The 20,228-nt window shown below is 45.0% G+C and overlaps 1 protein-coding gene across 11 annotated transcripts; it reads left to right on the plus strand.

Moving 5' to 3' along the window:
- The first annotated feature begins 34 nt into the window (after nt 1-34).
- pum2 (pumilio RNA-binding family member 2) lies at nt 35-18,657 on the plus strand. 11 transcript variants are annotated; one of them, XM_060041302.1, is made up of 23 exons: nt 36-213; nt 1,774-2,136; nt 3,796-3,864; nt 4,023-4,128; nt 4,724-4,911; nt 5,016-5,179; nt 5,443-5,890; nt 6,003-6,096; nt 6,252-6,359; nt 6,455-6,597; nt 6,766-6,889; nt 7,733-7,873; nt 10,141-10,524; nt 10,824-11,051; nt 11,733-12,000; nt 12,147-12,276; nt 12,392-12,526; nt 12,677-12,814; nt 13,368-13,493; nt 13,778-13,846; nt 14,867-14,988; nt 15,221-15,413; nt 16,076-18,657. In XM_060041302.1, the coding sequence occupies exons 2-23, from the start codon at nt 1,786-1,788 to the stop codon at nt 16,205-16,207; spliced, it is 3,861 nt and encodes a 1,286-aa protein (XP_059897285.1). In that variant the 5' UTR covers nt 36-213; nt 1,774-1,785; the 3' UTR covers nt 16,208-18,657. The 11 variants fall into 11 exon arrangements, with proteins under 11 accessions (XP_059897291.1, XP_059897285.1, XP_059897286.1 ...); XM_060041303.1 differs by having other exon boundaries at nt 12,392-12,520; nt 13,775-13,846; XM_060041305.1 differs by having other exon boundaries at nt 10,141-10,503; nt 13,775-13,846.
- Nucleotides 18,658-20,228: the final 1,571 nt, after the last annotated feature.

Below are 20,228 nucleotides of genomic sequence, written 5' to 3' on the forward strand. Positions count from 1 at the left end.
CTCTCTCCACCGCGCAGGTCTACGTTGGTTCCGATACATACAGGGAGGGGGCACTGGAGGGTGGAGGCACTGGAGGAGGAGGCGGACTACAAGCGCGGAGTTCACGTTAAAGCCTGGCTCAACCACCACCGCTCTCCACGGAAACAAAACAATAAAGACAACCGGCTACACTGTGCTCAAGGAACATAGACCCCTCTCTCCACACGACAACGCGTGAGTAGTGTTTTTATTTTTTGATGAAATCGTGCAATATCCCCTTGCAATCAAGGAGTGTTTTCAGCGAGCAAGGTAGTGTGCTCGTGTGTCCCTTTTGTTGCGCGGCGCAGGCCCCTCTGTTTGGACCCGGAGGGGGGCCATGTTGTTTAGCCAGCCACTGTTAGCCTAGCCCTAGACTGTAGCTTGGATGCTAAGCTAATCAAATTATGCCTGGATTCACCTTCTGTTAAAAACGGCAAACAGCCGAGGGTTATGCTAGACGGCTTGACTGCCGTCTAGCATAACACTCGGCTCTTTGGCTGTTTTTAACAGAAGGTGACTCTTAAAGCATGTATGCGTTGAAACGAGGGGTTGGTTAACGCACATGAACGTATTTGGTTGTTTCGACTAGGTTAGCATCGGCGTCTCCTCCTAGACGTTAGCTTCCCTGCGCTAATAATAAACTGAAATGATGGGCCTGCTTTCGTTTGCACGTTTCTTACCATCGTATAAATAAACCGTGGCCATGTTCTATTTAACATTGTTGTTGTTGGACTGTTCTTGTTTTAAATTGACATTTGCGAATCATTTGCAATGGCCGTTGTGTCTGAATATTTGTTTGCGAACTAGCCCGATAGCTGCTAGGTCCACTAGCATTCCAGACTACTGGCTCCGTCAGTTTGGCCAGAAAAAAGGGTCTGATCACTCAATGCTACACGGACAACTACGTGTATTCGTTTCAACCGTTTTTATTTTCTGGTCGAAAACATGACTGGGCGAGTATTATGTACTTGTCATCCACATTGAGTGAATATTTGGTTCAATTCCGCTACATTATATCGCTAGCTAGCGTCCACATTAAAAGCTGACATAATGCTAACTGTTAGCCGGGCCGTTAGCATTCTTCGGAATCATCAACCGTCAACCTAATCTCACGTATTGAGCTCTGTTACACCTGATCTGTAACCCAAACTGGGAGAAATGTCCCTATGGGTGTTCGTACGTGTTTCAGGCCAGGTCTCGCACCAGGTTCTGTACGTGTTCGTTAAATGCAGGATTCATGGCAGGAAGTGAAGTACCAGATATTAGCCACATCCCAGCGAGATATTTTAAAACCTTTTTTAATTCATTTATGTTTGACAATGTGTATCCATCCACTGATATTATTTTACGTGTCGAACTGATTTTACCCCCCCCCCCCACCAAATTGGAATAAGTTAATCTTAACCTGCACGTTTTAATAGTTTTATTGTATAACTTGACTTGAACTAGGCCTACAACATGCAGTTTATAATTGTATAAAGTCTACGACAGCGGCGCCTAAAATGGCGAAAGGATATCCAGGCTGTCACATCTGGTCTGACCCGAGTCTTGGGCTATTTGGCAGGAAATTTCGTTTTCACTAATTAAATTGGATTGTTATCATTTGCATTGAATAGTCTTTAAAGTCACTGCTTTGACTTCTTACCCCTTTCAAATACTAAATAACACAATGTCTTGAATAGCACTCAATCATTTTGTATTCTGTTTAATTTATTCTGATTGTACTCATGTATTCAATATAAACTCTTTATTTAGGTTTCCCGTGGAATGAGCGTTCCATGCAGCATCCTAGGTATGAATGACGTGGCCTGGCAGGAGACAAGAGGTGGGATGCTGCATGCAAATGGTGCTCCTGAGACGGGGGTAGTCCGGGTTCACGGTGGCGGCCCCCTTGCCACAGTGGGCGTAGCTGGACAAGGCCCCGGAGAGCCACATCTACAAGGCATGGACAGGGCATCTAACCCCACCCCCGGTACCCCTCAGCCACCACTGAGCGGGCGGTCCCAGGATGATGCCACAGTTGGGTACTTCTTCCAGAGACAGCCAGGGGAGCAACTCGGAGGATGTGTACCAAGCAAACACCGCTGGCCCACTGGCGATGGCAACCATATTGACCAGGTACTAAACTAAAGTGGGAATGGATTGCATGCACCACCAGTTGGGGAAAATAATATGTAAAACATAGCGGATATATAGTCCTGTGCCTGTCTTAAGAACATTTGAAGACTGTAATGTAATTATCTTTTTGCCTCATTGAATGGCATGAAGTTAAGAATTGGGGTTAATGTATAGCCATCCAACCCGTAACAAAGAAATGCATCATCATTTTGGTGGGGAAGTGCCTAAATTGGTGACTTCAAATGTTGCATATTGTACATTTTTGGCCACTTTAATATATTAGAATAAAGATTGTAACAGTATCGAATTGGAGATATAAGAAGGACTACATTCATCATTGTTCAATAATTTGGTCCTTGGTGCAATCCAGTGTTTATGTGGAAAGGAGAAAATGGTTCATCAGATAAGTAAAAACCAACGTTTTAGTACAACATAGTAAAGGCTTGTTAAAGCTAGACGAGGGGATTTGACATGATGGTCAGACATTGTAAGTATTTCTAATACTGTGATTTCCATTTGTTTTGGAAACAACAATTTCAATACTAACCACCAGATCTACCAAACTCTAACCATCATCAGAAACCTCACATGATGGAAATTGCAACCATGTCTTTATAAATACCTGTTATGTAGTCGGATGTCTGGGTCAACACCAGTGGTCAAACTAGTTTAAAGAGCCAGGGAACCCCAAACTGTTTGTTTTGGTTTATGTCAATGGTATGGTGGTTGCCATGCTATGTTTTGCCATTCTCCCTAAAACACTTGGTGAACGCTCCGGTCTGCTGGGAATGCATTCCGTGTTCTTCAATGCTTTTTGGCTTGATGGCCTCAGACGTCATGACCAAGGGGAGCACTGGCGGTGTGTGTGTGTGTGTGTGTTTCCACACTTGTGGACACTAAAACAACGGTGCTAAAACGACTGTACTAAAGTGTCTGGAAGTTTTCGTGGATTGAAACCATGGGATAAAACGGCCCACTCTTTCCTTAAACACTTATTTTAATCTGTATGAATTCCAGCTGAAATTGTGGAGTCACTGGCTCTTAAAGGCACCCAGTGCAACTTTCGAGGCTTAAAAATAAACATTCAATTTCTAGTCTTTTTTACACGTAGTAAGTTTCAATAACTCCATACCAATACATACCGACATTTAAGCAGCAAAGATGAGACGTCGTTGTGTGGTGAGAACTGATACAAAATCAACAACAATGCTGCCATTTTCTTTATTTTTTGTAACCTACAATAAATAAAGCAGGCTTCCAGTCAATGGAAAAATGGCTTCTCCCCACCGGCGATTGTTGTTTACGATTTTCTATCAGTTCTCACCACACAACAACGTCTCATCTTTGCTCCTTGAATGTCGATATGTAATGGTATGGAGTTATTGAAACTTACTACGTGTAAAAAAGACTAGAAATTGAATGTTTATTTTTCATTGAATGTTTACATAAAGTTGCACTGGGTGCCTTTTAAAGAGTTGTTAATATTTATTTAAATGCCCTTTTTAGTTAAACAATTAAACCAAGAGAAACTAGTCGATTTGACCAAACTTGTGATTGCAGATTCCATCCGTAGTCTTTCTTTAACATGACTTTTTTTTTTTTGAATTGTCTGGCCCCTGAAAATCATCCTGTTGTCTAATGTAGGCCTTTCGTTCTCAGGTGCGTGCTGCAGATGAAATGAACTATGACTTTCAAGCACTGGCTTTGGAATCAAGGGGCATGGGAGAGGTAAATCACCATACTCCTCAATGCAAACATCTTGTGCAAGTGGAGCTTTTGCGTTTTTTAAATTTTCAGTGTAAAGTTTGCGTCCATTCATTCTGCTCATGGATTGCATTAAAGTATGTTTCAACTGCTACTATTATTACTTATTTATTTACTTTTAGCTCCTGCCTGCAAAAAAGCTTTGGGAGTCTGATGAATTGGCGAAGGATGGACGGAAAGGAATGTTACTAGGAGAAGAATGGCGGGATAATGCGTGGGGAACATCCCGTGAGTGTCTTGACGCATCTATATTTTATTCAGGAACGGGAATTGCTGCTACACTGGATTTTGTTAAATTGACATAACACCACTACTAGGCCTGCACGAATCGGGGAAAAATCGTAATCACGATTTTTTTTTAGCTTAGAACTTGTACCACGATTCTCTGCCACGATTTTTTTCTAACAAAATGTAATTTTTATTGCACATGAACCTTGACAAAAAAAAATGGCAGTACCAAATATAGTTCTTTGGCACCTCTAGCACGTTGCGTTTCATATGGCCCTTTTATAACTGATTAAAGTGCAGTATCAAAAACGGATTGATTTATTTTGTACAGATAGCAGCACATTGTCTTTAATTGCTGGCCTTTTATTACTACTGAACAAACTCCACACACCTGTAAATGAAGGCTAAAAGTAATTTAAAACTAAAATCCACACGGGCGAATCGAGAGCAAGATTTTATAAAGATTTATCATGCAGGCCTATCCACTACCCACGTGGTATGTCTACCAAAAATGTACTGGCCTTTACATTGGATGTATTTTTGTTTTTTAATTGTCTTAATCAACTTTTTTTCACTTATTTATTTTTATATTCAGATCATTCAGTGTCCCAACCTATCATGGTGCAACAGAGACCAGGACAGAGTTTCCACGGGAATGGGGATGCCAACTCCGTGCTGTCCCCCCGCTCCGAAGGCGGTGGGCTGGGTGTGAGCATGGTGGAGTACGTGCTCAGCTCCTCTCCCGGTGATAAGATGGACAGTCGTTACAGGAACGGCGGCTATGTATGTTTCCATCCTTTATTCTTTTTCTGTCACCATTGCATAATTTGTGTGGCTTTTTACAGAATTGTCCTTTGGTATATTTGTTAACTCTATGATACTGACAGGGTACTGGAGACGTTAACCCAGACGGCAGAGAGAAGAGTGACGTCCCAGATAAGACGTCTCCGTTTGAGGAAGATAAAAACCCAGAGTTGAAATCTGGGGAGGAGGGCGACCCTTCAAAGGCTAACGGAAGAGGCCTTCTCAATGGCATGGACAAAGACTTCAAGTACGACTTTTTTGGCTTTTTTTCCAGGCCTTACGATTGTTTTCCGTTTCTTATAAAGGCATTTATAGTTTGTTTGGGCTTGGACATGAAATTAATTAAAGCAATTTTTACCCAATGAATGTAATTCTCATCGCCAATTTTGGATGCAGAGTTTTATAGGCTACATAATCTGAAACCCAGTTAATCATAGAATTTCTTCATTGGGCTTCCATAAACATTGCTCTCTATCAACGTCATCTAAACCTTAACCTTTCCTCATGTAGTCCTACCCCTGGTAGTCGCCAGGCCTCGCCCACCGAGGCTGTGGAGAGGATGGGTCCTGGTCAGGGTGGCATGGAGATGATGGGACAACATCCGCACCAACATCAACACCAACATCAGCATCCCCACCAACATCAGCACCTGCATCAGCACCAGCACCCCCATCACGCCCACGCCATGCAGCAGCAGCAGCAGCAGCAGCAGCAACAGCAGCAGCAGCAACAGCAGCAGCAGCAGCAGCAGAACGCTGTGCAGAACAAGGGCCCCAATGAGGACTTCCAGGGCCACGACGGCCAGGGCATGGGAGGCATGGAGCAGCAGCAGCAGCAGCAGCAGCAGCAGCAGCAGGCCGGTGTGGAGTCTCTGCAGTTTGACTACGTCGGAAACCAGATCCAGGTGGACTCCTCCGGGACCCCTGTGGGACTGTTTGACTACAACTCCCAGCAGCAGGTATGTTGATGAACAGGCTATACACCGGGAGCATTCACTAAAATCACCACAGGTGGAGTTTAGTAGGTGAACTGCCAACTATCTAATGCCCCTGCCCTTCGTCCCTGCTCAGCTGTTCCAGAGATCCAACCATCTGACCGTTCAGCAGCTCACTGCTGCTCAGCAACAACAATATGCTCTAGCTGCAGCGCAGCAGCAGCATCTGGGTAGGTCGCCTCGAAGCACATATTGCCTCTCCCTGGTGGCTTTTCCTGGTACCGCGGCTCTGTGTTTTAAATGCACACGATTCCATACAGACCGGTTTTGGAGCTATTTTGTGGAAGTGTGGGTTCTGAAGCATTCCCTGTTGCTCTTCCTGCAGCTGGACTTGCCCCTGCTTTTGTGCCAAACCCGTACATCATCAACGCTGGCCCTCCTGGGACTGACCCCTACACCGCCGCAGGCCTGGCCGCCGCAGCCTCGCTCGCAGGTTAGAGACTGGTCCTCCTGGATGCTTTTGTTTGATGTAAGGCATGATCAACTTGTAATGATGTAATTAAATAACCGGTAAATGTCTTCCTCAAGGGCCAACAGTTGTCCCGCCGCAGTACTATGGTGTACCGTGGGGCGTGTACCCAGCCAACCTTTTTCAGCAACAGGCCGCAGCAAATGCCAATCACTCGGCCAATCAGCAAGCATCCAATCAGGGACCAGGTCCGGGGCAACAGGTGTGTGTGTGTGTGGTTCGACCTGCACCAGAACAATTCTCAGCCTTCTGTTTTGATGGAATGCTTTCTGATGTTCAATGTGGAAGTAGTTTGCTCTTGTTTGGCAATATCTAATGTAATATCACTGATATTATTATTATTTGTGTGTAATATCCTGTTTTGCTCTAGGTGATGCGCACAGGTAACAACCAGCGGCCCCTGACCCCAGGCCAGGGCCAGCAAAGCCAACAGGAGAGTCTGGCTGCTGCGGCGGCCGCAGCTAACCCCGCCCTGGCCTACGCCGGCATGTCAGGTCAGCCACCGCCTCTGTAGTGCCCGCCGTTACACCAACACGAGTGCTCACTATAACTGATCCAAACCAACGCTAAAGTTACACTTTACCAAAAGCAACGGACCATAGTATCTTAGCACCTTACCTTGCTATTACATAGATAATTTGGGTTAGGTCTCACCTGGTCAAACTGTTGATATTAATACTGGTTCAAATGGCCCAGGGTGCTGTACACCCTGCAGACCCCACCGGTTTGATATCTCTATTTACACCATTATTTTTTTACACCAAGCTGTCCATTCAAAGTAGGGTTTTTATTCAGTTACTATTGCCCTTTTATGTACATCCCATAATGTGACCATCTGGCCATGTTAATGTCAAGAATCATATTTCGTAAAGTTCACAATGTAGCATGTAGGAAAACAGAATGAGTCTGACATACAGGACTAGCCCCAGACTTGGTTTTACAGTACTGTTAAGCAACCATCCATCATCTAAATGTTCATGGCTTTCATGAGACTCTTTTCACACCGCTAGTATAGTAATGATGAAACTATTCCATAGTGTCATATACTAAAGGACAAATTAATCAGACTTGTACTACTTGGGGAGAGTGGGGGGGAAATCATCGATTCACATAGGAGTCGTGGTTCTTACCTTTGTGCCCTTTCATTATTGCAAGATCGCCAGATTCACACCTGAATTTTCTATTCTTGGACTGGGCTCAGAATCATTGACGCACAATCACGCGCGTTTAAATAATAATAATCATCCACACTAATGCATGTTTAGGGTTGTGTTTTTATAATGTCTGTTATAGGAATCTAGTCTCATCCAAGGTTTCCCCTCTCTCAAACACTCCAGGCTACCAGGTGTTGGCCCCTGCTGCTTACTATGACCAGAATGGTGCCCTGGTGATGGGCCCCGGGGCCCGCGGTGGTCTAGGAGGCCCCATGCGTCTTGTCCAAACTCCTCTCCTCCTGAACCCTGCCGCAGCCCAGGCCGGTGAGTTCGGAGAATATTTCTGAACACATTCCAAATGAGGGGCGTGGCTGGGGCTAAACATCATGCTCCCGTTGGTAAAATAACCCTACCGTGGGACCAAAAGAGCGGATATGCTCTGATCATTTACACAATGTTAGTTAACTGATTAATTAAATCTGCACCCAAAACCAAAGGTGTACCAGCCTTACCTGCTGAATTAATCAGTTATTGTCTATTGATTTTAAATGCATGTTTTTTGAAAACGCATTCTATAACCACTGTGTGGCTGAGGCTAAGATTTAAGGGCTATATGAGGATAATTTGTAAGAACTGGAATTGCTAGTTGAGACTATCCGTTCTTGGTTTAGCAATTGCTTCGGTGTGAGACATCTTGGATATAAAACTAAAGAATGAATAATAAATTAGGAACTAGGGATGGGCGTGAGGAATCGATTACTCGAGTACTCCTCGTTACAAATTAACTCTGTTGGTGGACAGGCAAACTCGAGTTTGCATATACACACACAAATGCATATAGGCCTAAACAAGCAAATGTTTCAATTTTCTGTGAGGCGCCACTAACGCATGCCTTGGGCACAAAGCAAATTAAATGTATCAAATTTCTGTGTGGCGCGTGCCGTGCGCAGGCACGCCAGAATTCCAAAAGTTAAGAGATGGCGGTTAAAGCAAAGCGCAGCGAAGAATTGTGTAGTACTTTAACGAAATAGGAGATCATAAGGTGAAATGTAAAATATGCCTAGCGAAATCGAGCTGCCGGAGTACTAAAAGTACTATGCGGCAACATATGCTCCTGAAACACAACGGTGAGTTTGGGAAAGCAGACCCGCAGCAACCAAGTGTGTCGGCTATTTCACCGCCGCAAGACGCAGCTGTAATCCCGGCCGTGTAGAGAAGATCACAACGCTGAGTATTTCCATAGTCCATTTGCTGCCGTTTTATTTGCAGCTTTAAATTATTTGCAATGGTTAGGCTACTTGTTTCGTTTTTGTTTTTTTTAAACCGTTACAGGCCTTGGTTCGACGTGATTTTTAAATTGTGAGACGCATATTTTTTTTTTTAAAGGAAAATGTGTTTTGAACGTTTGCAAAAATATATAATGAATACTCTGATAACTCGGACTGTTTTGATGGAGAATAAGCATTACATGTTTGGTTGGTAATATTGCCGTTCATCATTAGGCCTATTCCTGCTGCAGATGCGTTGCATTCTAAAAATAGATTTGATTAAACGAGTATTCCTTCGATCACTCGAGTTTGGAATTTACTACTCGTGTCCATCCCTATTAGGAACCCTTTCATGATTGGTTGTGGTAGTCCATCTTAGGGATGTCCCGATCCGATATTTGGATCGGATCGGCCGCCGATATTAGCAAAAAATGCATATCAATATCGGATCGGCCTGCACGGGAAAATCCCGATCCGGACTCCCGATCCAGTTTGTTTTCAAAACTCCGGTCCGTGTTTTCGAGCGCACCAATGTAGGTAATCCATTCCAGTTTTTTTCAGCTTTCCCCCCCAAATCCGGTCCGCGTTGTTCAGCACACCTAGCGCACGCCTAGTGGCCTGTCCAGCATCCCACTTGTCTGTGCATGTCCCACTAAGGATTTAAAGTTATCGATAAAAATGCCAATTCAATGTGTGTGTGGTAATTTGACTATTTTCTACTCAGGTTTTGTGTGTGTTGCTTTTATATATAATGTTATATTGTTTACAATATTGTTTACACTCTTGTTGTTCAAGAACAGAGCACTGATGCCAATTCAGTGTGTGTGGTAATTTGACTATTTATTATTTTGTCTATTTTGTGTTTATTTAACCCTGAATAAACAGGTCAGCTTCTCATTACCAACTATTGTGGATTATTCAAACTAACCTAATTAAGTTGGCTAGTTGTTCTTAAGAGTAAAACCCTTTTCAACATGAGTAGTACAACAAAATAAGTAAATATCTTTAATCTTTAATACATGCTTGGATCGGCCGGTATCGGTATCGGCCGATGCTAAAAGCTACAATATCGGTATCGGATCGGAAGTGCAAAAAGCTGGATCGGGACATCCCTAGTCCATCTTCCTTTCAAACACGGATGTATGAATTCAACAATGGGGTGGGGGAATTTTTTTCGAGATTAGTTTCAATTCATATTTCTCTAAGACTTGAGTCTTGCCTATAGCACTTTTTCTTTTTTCTATGGTGTGTTGGGCGTCAATCGTTTTGTCCTCACGCCACTACGGCATGGCATTACATCACCTTTTTCTCCCCTTACTACAGCAGCGTCTGCATCTGGCTCGGGCAACATGTCGGGCCCTCAGGGGAACGCAATGTACCGCTCCCTAACCCAGCAGCAGCAGTCTCAGGCCCAGCAGCAACAACAGGCCCAGCAGCAGCAGCAGCAGCAGCAGCAGCAACAGCAGCAGCAGCAGCAGCAGCAGCAGCAGCAGCAGCAGCAGCAGCAGCAACAGCAGGGCCTGCCCTATGCCTCGGCCTCGCTGCCCCCCACCTCCCAGAGCAGCTCCCTGTTCTCCCACGCCTCGGCCGGCCAGCCCCCCCCCAGCTCCTCGCTGGGCTTTGGCGGCGCACAGGGCTCCCTCGGCGTGGGCTTGGCCTCGGCACTCGGGGGCTTTGGCTCCTCGGGTCAGTCTCCACACGCAAATGGTTATATATTTATTTTTGTAGGCTAAAGGATTTTTTTTGTGGTTAATATTAGTTATTATTTATTTGTTAAGGGTAGCATTGTTTCATGCCAGCTTGAGCTGGCTGTTTCTTCACAGCGAGGCTCACTGTGGAAAAACATGGAATTATATTTCTCTACGCTGCTGCAATTAACCTAGATCCCTGTAGCATGTAACTGAGTGTATACATTCAGCTTTTGGAGCATGAAATGGTTGCATATCACACCTAGACACATCATCCGCGGCCCTCCTCCCTGACGCCCTCCTCCCCCCCGTCTCCAGTGTCCAGCTCCAGCAGTAGCAGTGTCTCCCGCAGAGATTCTTTGCTGGCCAACTCCGACCTCTACAAGCGCGGCGGCAGCAGCCTCACCCCCATCGGCCAGCCCTTCTACAACAGCCTGGGCTACTCGTCCTCGCCCAGCCCCATCGGCCTGACCCCTGGACACTCCCCGCTCACCCCCCCGCCCTCCCTGCCCTCCTCCCACGGCTCATCCTCCAGCCTTCACCTCGGTGAGTCGGAGTGAATTTTCCTTCATATAAATCTCCCGGCATTATATTTTTAAGACGTACCGTCCTTGCATTTCTCGTCCTCAAATACGATATAGCAATGCTAATATAAGGCCAAGCCAATGTTGTTGTTTTTTTAATCATCGCTACATCAAGCTTGCTGTATTACTATTTGGTTAACTGGAATAAGTAACATAACCCCAGGGTGAGATGGAAAGTGATTTTTAAAAAGAAAATGCAGTATCGCAATGCTGCCGTTTGTTCCACTTGTCAACCCACCACTGTAAACTAGTGATGACACGCATACTGGATGCATAAGATGCATTCAAGCGAGCATATGGTATATTATACACTGCCATCGTGCTCTTAACTTTCAAGCTGCTTGAACATATTTTACATTTATGGCCAGACATAGTGGACTTATTCATGACGATCATAGTTAAGACGCAAATATGGGACCGTGGTGGCTTATCTTTTGATGCCTCATCCTAGTGACGGTTGTGGGCAGGCTAGAGTAAGAGTGTGTGCCTCATTGGCCGGGGGCCACGTTGACTGAAGCGGTAGGTTCACGATGAGCAACATTTGAATGACCCCGTCATATTCTGTAAAAAAAAACACAGCTGCTCCTGTTTGTCCCACACTAATGAGCCATTCCCGTTTCCTCGACGCTCTCTCTCCCCGAAGGAGGTCTGACCAACGGTAGCGGGCGCTACATCTCGGCGGCCCCGGGCGCGGAGGCCAAGTACCGCAGCAGCGGCAGCGCCTCCAGCCTGTTCAACTCCAGCAGCCAGCTGTTCCCGCCGGCCCGGCCCCGCTACAGCCGCTCAGACGTCATGCCCTCCGGACGCAGCCGGCTGCTGGAGGACTTCCGCAACAACCGCTTCCCCAACCTGCAGCTGCGCGACCTGCCCGGCCACATGGTGGAGTTCTCCCAGGACCAGCACGGCTCCAGGTACGACGGGCAGTACAGGAAGAAAACATCCTATTTATGTTTTTATTTAAGTATAGATGCATCACTATAGCTTTGAATTTTTCCTAAAGAAAGACCACCATGATTTATTGCAATTATAAGCCTCCATCCACCCTCTGCCCGACCAGGTTCATCCAACAGAAGCTGGAGAGGGCCACGCCCGCCGAGAGACAGATGGTGTTTGGCGAAATCCTGCAGGCGGCGTACCAGCTGATGACGGACGTGTTTGGGAACTATGTAATCCAGAAGTTCTTTGAGGTGAGAGACGGAAAGACCCCGTTCGGCGCCAAGAGTCGTTGATTCTGTCCATCCTGCAGACAAGTTGACATGTGGGTGTAGCATAACAATGGATGTCCTCTTTGTCCCCGGGCAGTTTGGGAGCGCGGACCAGAAGCTGGCCCTGGCCACCAGGATCCGTGGCCACGTGCTGCCCCTGGCTCTGCAGATGTACGGCTGCAGGGTCATCCAGAAGGCCCTGGAGTCCATCTCCTCCGACCAGCAGGTAATTGTAAGTGGCCTTGTTTTTTTTTTCTCTCCAAATAGGAAATAATTAACGAAGTATTCATTCTAAATGTACAGATAATGAAGTATATTCTTTAGAGCTTGTTCACTAATGTCAGTGTACATTACCCCTCGCTCTTTCCGCTTGACCCCACAGAGCGACATCGTGCGTGAGCTGGACGGTCACGTGCTCAAGTGTGTGAAGGACCAGAACGGCAACCACGTGGTGCAGAAGTGCATCGAGTGTGTCCAGCCGCAGGCCCTGCAATTCATCATCGACGCCTTCCAGGGCCAGGTGAGGCCTCATGGACCTCACCAGGACTTGACACCCGTGCCATCCTGATCTGGTTAAATGATATAAAGAAAACACTGGCCACTCAAAGCGCTTTCCGATATTGCGCTGCATTCAACCATTCATACACGTATTGACACACCAGCCGTGGTGTCCACCATGCAAGGCAACAGCCAGTTTGTCAGGAGCAGTCAGGGTTAGGTGTCCTGATCAGTGAAACATCGACACTCGCTAGGAGGCGCCGGGAATCGAGCAAGCAACCGTCCAGTTAACGGTAAACCTTCTCTGACTCCTGAGCCACATGCCACCCCGTACACCTACTGGGTATAGTGGGTTCAGTATGTGCTCTACTATACTGTCATGGTTGAGCTTATGCACCTTGGGTTTCTCAAGAATACTAAGTAGATGGCTCCGATTTTAATTATTTGCAATTATCAAGAAGTTAATCCAAAAAATGTGAACACGAATGTGTAAAACGAAACGGAAAAATCATTACAGTCAGTCGGTCTCGGGGAAGTACCAAGTACTCAAACTCTCCACTGTGATTGGTCGGCAGGTATTCGTGCTGTCCACCCACCCATACGGCTGCAGGGTGATCCAGAGGATTCTGGAGCACTGCACCCAGGAGCAGACCCTGCCCATCCTGGAGGAGCTGCACCAACACTCCGAGCAGCTGGGCCAGGTGAGCCCCCCTGGACAAACGCCACGCTAGTTTGGTATCCTCTGTGTATGCGTTTGCCCCGCCTGATTTTTGTTGCTGCGTTGTTCACATTCCCATTTTATTTTCTCATCTATTTTGTGTATAGTCTATGGTCTGCTGTTGATTCATTTCCAACGGGCAATGACTTTCTGCCAGTTGCACCTTTTTTTTTTTTTGTCTTAAAATTTGACCTGTAATTATGCTGATTTTTAAACCATCCATCTTGCCCCCACCCTTCCCTCCACCTATTCCCCTCCATCTAGAAGTATCAAGGCGTATCATTGGAGATGACGCCCAAAACATATTATACAGTGTCCAGCGATGCACTGTTCAAGGTCAGAGCACTTTGCCTCCCTCTTGCGGATGCCCCTTCCTTCTAAACTACCACCTTCTGTCTGTCTCCTCCTTTTCTCTGCTTTCCCTTCCCAGAGTCTGATCTAACACGGTCGAGAGACCTTTAACCCCCCCCAAAGCCCTTTCCCTCTCTGGACAGAGCTCACCCTCTAACCCACACCAGCCTCTCCAGCTGCTGCCTGTTCCTTTTCCTCCTCCTAATTTAACTCTACGTCCCCCTGTGCTCCCGTCGCCGTCCTTACCCACCCTGCTTCGGTGTCCCGCTCTCTTGCTATGGCTTTTTGAAAGGGTTGGGGAGGGGGGGCTCAATTCTCTCCTCTTTCTCTTAGGCCAAAGGTGTCTGCTGACTACCCCTTTTTTTTTTTTCTCTCCCCCTACTTGCAATTATCCTGCTTTCATTTCAGTTGCTTTGTAGAAGTGCCCTGGGGGCAGATTGACTCATAAAGTCAGGGCAACACAAACATGCTACAATATTCACTTTTGAGCACGGTCTTATTTTGTATGGAAATTGCCTTTTCTAGGCTATTTATAGCATTATGGCCAACTGAAAGGGCACACTTAAGGGAAGGCAATTTGAGCGCTGTGTTTTTCACCGGTCCAGGTGAGTTGCGGCGCCCATGTCGCTGCCCATCTGCTTCCAGGTGTAGGCTCCACAGCCAAAACCACACTACCTGCCACTTGATATCTGAAGAGCCAACGGTGCTTCTGGCCGCTCCCTGGGCTGCCAGCAGCACCTGTTGGGTCTGACCCCCTGTAGTGATGACATTATGGTCTTTGTTGTATACTGCAACATGGGGAGGGTGGGGGGTGTTGCCCATTTATCCATTCCTTAGTTAACTTCCCTTGCAGAAATGCATGATTCTATCACGTTCCAATACGAGATCAGTAAGAAAAGTAGTGCATGAAGATTCTTTTTTTTTTTTCTCTTTTCTTTCTGCAAGTCAATTTTATTTTTTCTTGTATGAATGACCAATTGTGTGCCTCTTGAATACCCCCCTCAGGACCAGTACGGTAACTATGTGATTCAGCACGTCCTGGAGCACGGCAGACCTGAGGACAAGAGCAAAATCGTGGCCGAGGTGCGCGGGAAGGTCCTTGTCCTGAGTCAGCATAAATTTGCAAGGTAAGCACGACGATACGTAAGTGATGTCAAATCCAATGCATGCTGAGCTTGACCAAGAGCCAACCTTGATTTGGTATAATTAGGAAAACGGTGACAAACAATATCCACAGCACGTTTTATGTTTTCAAGCGGATTATTAACACACAGTTTAGAAATGGTGAGTGAAACAGTTTAGCCATGATGCCAGAGGCCGTGTTCAATCGAGGCCCCTGCCTTGTTCCCCGGTCCTTAGCAACGTGGTGGAGAAGTGTGTGATCCACTCGTCTCGTGCCGAGAGGGCCCTGCTCATCGACGAGGTGTGCTGCCAGAAGGACGGCCCCCACAGCGCCTTGTACACCATGATGAAGGACCAGTACGCCAACTACGTTGTCCAGAGGATGATCGACATGGCAGAGCCTGCCCAACGCAAGATCATCATGCACAAGGTTGGTTCACTCATGGGGTGTGGTGGCTTTCACTTGTTACCAAAAAGTATAACAGTTAAATTGCCTGCACAGTGTTGGATGGTAGACTTGTGACTGGACTAAAAGTGTTTGCCAAAATGGGAGGGACAGGGGTAATGCAAAGGGGGAGCAGGCAGACCAGATGGATGGGTGAATCTAAGTTTTAGTTACGGGGGAAAAAATGAGGTTGGCAGGTTTTGGGAACCAATGGACTAGTCTGTCATGAGACTCAGGATGGCCCTCTTATTAGATCTAGCTCAAAGCTAAAGCACATCCAACCTTGCCTGGAGTAAGGGGATAAAATAAAAAAAAGCTTTGTGTCAAAGTTTCTGCAGAACAGTAACTGGTTAAAGATCGCCCCCTTCTGGCCGGCCAGGGGCAAGTTGATTCCAATTGTAGACAAGATGGCTACTATAAAGAGCGACATGACACCCAATGTTGATTTTCAGTATTTGTTAAAAATTGCATGTCAATGAAAGACTTGGACCAGGGCTTGTCTTAAAGATGAGAAAAGGACGTGCTTCCAATGTCTACCGAGCTTGCTTGTGTTGTACTTGCCCCAATGAAAATATAAAGGTAATTGTCAATGCAAACACTTAAAGGCTTTGTGTGGTTTTGCATCAAATTGTTCTCCCTCCCACTAGATCCGGCCTCACATCGCCACCTTGCGCAAGTACACCTACGGCAAGCACATCCTGGCCAAGCTGGAGAAGTACTACATGAAGAGTGGCGCCGACCTAGGGCCCATCGGGGGCCCCACAAACGGCCTCATGTAGATGCCTGTTGATTAACCCTGAAGCCCATAGAGGCCAGAGAAGGAGCCCTCCTAACCTATGACCCACTCCCTTGATTCATTTTAATGTTATTATTGGAATTGGAAAAAATCTATGATTACGCTTCGCCCAAGAATACTGTGATGTTAACCCAGCCCCCCTTCCCCACACGCACACACTCACACCCTTGTGGACGCACAGCCAGGCTGACAACTGGGGTCAAAGCACAACAAGCCTGTTGATGAAATTGCTGTATCTGACTGGTTTTCATATAATCTTGTAAATTTAGGTTTTAATTTTTACCTTGTAAATTCTCTGTAGAAAAAAGTTGTATACATTTACTGACATTTACAATTCTTACAATTACACCAGCACGTGACTTTGAATGGCCCATCTGATGGTTCCTTTAAATCGTATGGTTTTTTTTTTTTAATACCAAGACTAATGACGTCAGCCATTCCGATTTAAAAATATATTTAAACAGCTCTCCCAGGCTAAATGGACCCAAGGTGTCCGAAGTCGACCATGTTGACTGTTTTTGATTTCATTTGAAATTAGCATTGATATAAGAATAGTAAGGAGGAGGAACTCTTAAAGTCAACAGATTACACCATGTACCTCGCATCATGTTGGGTCACCCAAGGCCTTTTTGAAGACCCCCTTCGTGTGTGTGTGTGTGTGTGTGTGTGTGTGTGAGAAACTGCTTGTGTTTGGAGAGCTCTAATCCTAACATTTGGGGCAGTGTCTCGACATGCTGTTTTTTTTTTTTTTTTTTAACTGGTTGGGGGGTGGGGGATATTAGTTGGCTGAATACATGACTTCAACTATTGTGAGTTTCGGTACGAGATCCATTGATTTAAGCCAGTATTCTCTGTAGCTGAGCCTTCTCGCTCCTCTTCAGCTGGTACTTTTAAGGGATCCTTCCATGACGAGAGAAAGGCCATTGTCGTTCTTTTTTTTTTTTTAAGCTGCCCATAACATAATTAAAATGGTGGCGCATGAGCTGTGGTTGTACTGGTGTAATCTTAACATTAAATAAGCGGGGGGGGGGGGGGGGGGTTATGCATTAGCATGCAGTGACCTGTGACCAGGTTATGCATTAGCATGCAGTGACCTGTGACCAGGTTTTTTTTTTTTTTTTAATGCTTAGAATATATATTTTCTCTTCCTACGGTAAGATGTCACACAGAACCTGGTAGGAGATCCTCTTATTTTGGTTTTGTGCGACATCGTACTGATCTTGTAGTTTAAGATAAACACTGCCCTAGGAAACTTTTTTTTCTTCTTTCGTGTACTGAATATCACCTTGTCATAGAAGTAGTTTAGCGACGTATAGCATCTTTTATATATTCAAGTAACTTGTTGCTTAAGGTTGAAGGGTTGCGGGCTTGAAGCAAAGATGGTACCCATGAAGCCTGATGTTGGGAGAAGTTGGTCTGTTGTGTCTATAGGAAGGGGCGCATATCCCAACCGTGTACCTTTTTTGAAAGGAATAGGATACGTTTGGGCAAAGGAACATTTCTGGAACCTCTTGTTCAGATTTATTTTCTTTATTTATCTTTTGTCAGTTTTTTACGTTGGGAGCGCAAGTTGTGCTAATGGAGGCTAGTGGGGGGGGGGGGGGGGGGGGGGGCCAGGCCATCAGAAGCTGCTATATAACTCAACTGCAACGCTAGTCGTGATGGCTTTTTCCTGTTTTGTTTCTTCCGCTTCTTCATATGAATAATTGTAGATGACATGTAGTATATGTGCAGGTAATAAGTGTAAGTTTATTAGTTTAATTGAAATGTCTAGTTGTGTCTTGATGGGCCTTGCTGAATTTGTAGTGATGCTTTTACTTTGTCTGTACAGTTGTACATTTGTAAACGTTGATGCTGTAAATGGGATGTCTTTTACACTTCTAGGGGAAAGCAAAAAAAAATGCATTTTGATTTGTGTATATTCATCACTCCTTTCCCCTTTTGAATATAATGTATACAGTTTTATTTGATCAAGCGTTATTTTAAACAAAATACTTTTTACGGCTTCCCAAACTTTTTTTTTGGTGTATTCTACTATGGGATAATCCAGCCTCTTTGTACTGGAGCTGTAAAGTCCACTGTTAGTCTTTTTGACGTAATGACAGTTTAGGAGAGAAATACAAAACGCCACCAATGCTCTGTACTTAAAACATGAGGCTGCATTTAGTCCTCTGCTAACATGGAAACTTCACAGGAGATAACAATTATTTTTGTACAGAAAAGTGCTGTATTTTGAAACAGCCGCTACCTTGTAAGCAAAAAACCAATGTAAAATATTGTCAATTATATAAATATGAACATATGAGTTTTGTCACACTGTCAAAGTCATGTACATTTTCAGGTGGCCTTATGTACATTTCCTGATGTTGGATGAAGAAAAAAAACTCATTTTTGGAAGCAAAATTGTGACTATGATTAAACTGTTCTAACATATGTGTTTTTGTTTTATTATTTGAATGAAGCCTTTAGATTACATTGAATGGGTACAAAATTAACATTTGCTTAGCTCATGTTATCTAACTAGTTCTGTAAGTCTAGAAGGAGCAATGGGATCGCGTAGGCCTGTGACCATAACAACGGGTGTATGTGCTCTTCCGTAATCAGGGAATGTTATCCACCTGCTCCTGGAGATGGGTTGACAAACACGATCATGAGTGTCGTGCGCAACCTGGGCGTGTCTCAGGTGCGCCATGCCAATCGGACTCGAATTCCATCGAAGTGGGGAAATAAACAGGAATACTTCCTGCAACTCTGGGTAATGTTGCTCCTCTGGAATATATGGTTGTTTATGGCTATATGTCGAATACCTCCAAGTTTGTCTGTAAGTACCTCCTTTTGGAATTATTTCAAGGAAAAACAGGATCTATCCCTGTTGAGCTTTTGTTCTTGTCCATGTTGTTAACCATTGGTTTTTGAATGGCTGAGTGAATTTCAATACCTGCTTAGGGTTCTCAATCTTATGTCACACAAATAGCTTAATTAATTGAAGGCAGGTTAAGCTTCCATGTTTTTCTTTTTAAAGAAACACAGTGCCTTGTATCCTGATAAGCATGCACTGATATCCGAAAAAACAATTCGACCATTCTCTCATGTATGTAGTCCAAGTCAGCGGACATTTTGTACTTGATCTTGCCAAACAAGTCTGATAGTAAGTTGTATTGCACTCCGCATTCTGCTATAGATTAGATCTGCCACAGGGAATCTGATTTGACGTCATGATCGTGACGAAGGCAATGGAATACATTATTCATTGCAATCTAGTAGCAGGCTGTCATTTCAGCTGTCTAGGCAACATACCTTATGTGGGATTCCTCCATTTGGCACAGTAGAGTTCTATGACATAATTCATCAAACGTCTTGGAAGTTATTACCACAAAGTAAACAAAACCTCCTAGCACTTCCATGTGTGTGCCTTAGATGCCATATTGGTAGGAATTCGTAGAAAATCTGCTGACCAAAGACAATTTGCTTATCAAGTCCGGGAGTAAGTTGCTTGAGAGGACCTGTACATTATTATACGGTACAGTTCCCTTGTTTTAACGGAGCACGTCATGAGTGGTCTACAGATTATCTACACATTTGTTTGATTACTTATCGGGCAATTCAAAGACAATCTTCAATGTTTGGTAAAACGTATTGTGTTTTTGGGGCTATACACATAACATAAACCATTGTGAAAATATACTGTGACCACTCTTTATATCTACCTTGTTTCCCAACAGGACTATTTCGATTTGACAGTTAATTTGGAAAGTGCACACAGATCCTAATATTGTCGTCCGTTCCCCCCCCCACACACACACACACACACACACACACACACACACACACACACACACACACACACACACACACACACACACAGGACGACTCTGGAGGGTCTGGTGATTACCAGGGAGGATCTGGTTTAGATTCATTGGATCTCTCAGAGGGTAATATGGTCTCTCGAGCGAAGTGGGCCATATAGTATGCCCATATTTGTTTATATTTATCGAAACTATTTG

The sequence above is a fragment of the Gadus macrocephalus genome, chromosome 21 (assembly GCF_031168955.1).
Source record: "Gadus macrocephalus chromosome 21, ASM3116895v1".
Lineage (NCBI taxonomy): Eukaryota > Metazoa > Chordata > Actinopteri > Gadiformes > Gadidae > Gadus > Gadus macrocephalus.

Bases quoted from the DNA above. Each gene is read 5' to 3' on its own strand.
- pum2 (XM_060041300.1), top strand. From the start codon at position 1,786: ATGAGCGTTCCATGCAGCATCCTAGGTATGAATGACGTGGCCTGGCAG. The intron at 4,912-5,015 runs GTATGTTTCCAT...TGATACTGACAG, and splicing joins GTTACAGGAACGGCGGCTAT to GGTACTGGAGACGTTAACCC. The intron at 12,001-12,146 runs GTACGACGGGCA...CTGCCCGACCAG, and splicing joins CAGGACCAGCACGGCTCCAG to GTTCATCCAACAGAAGCTGG.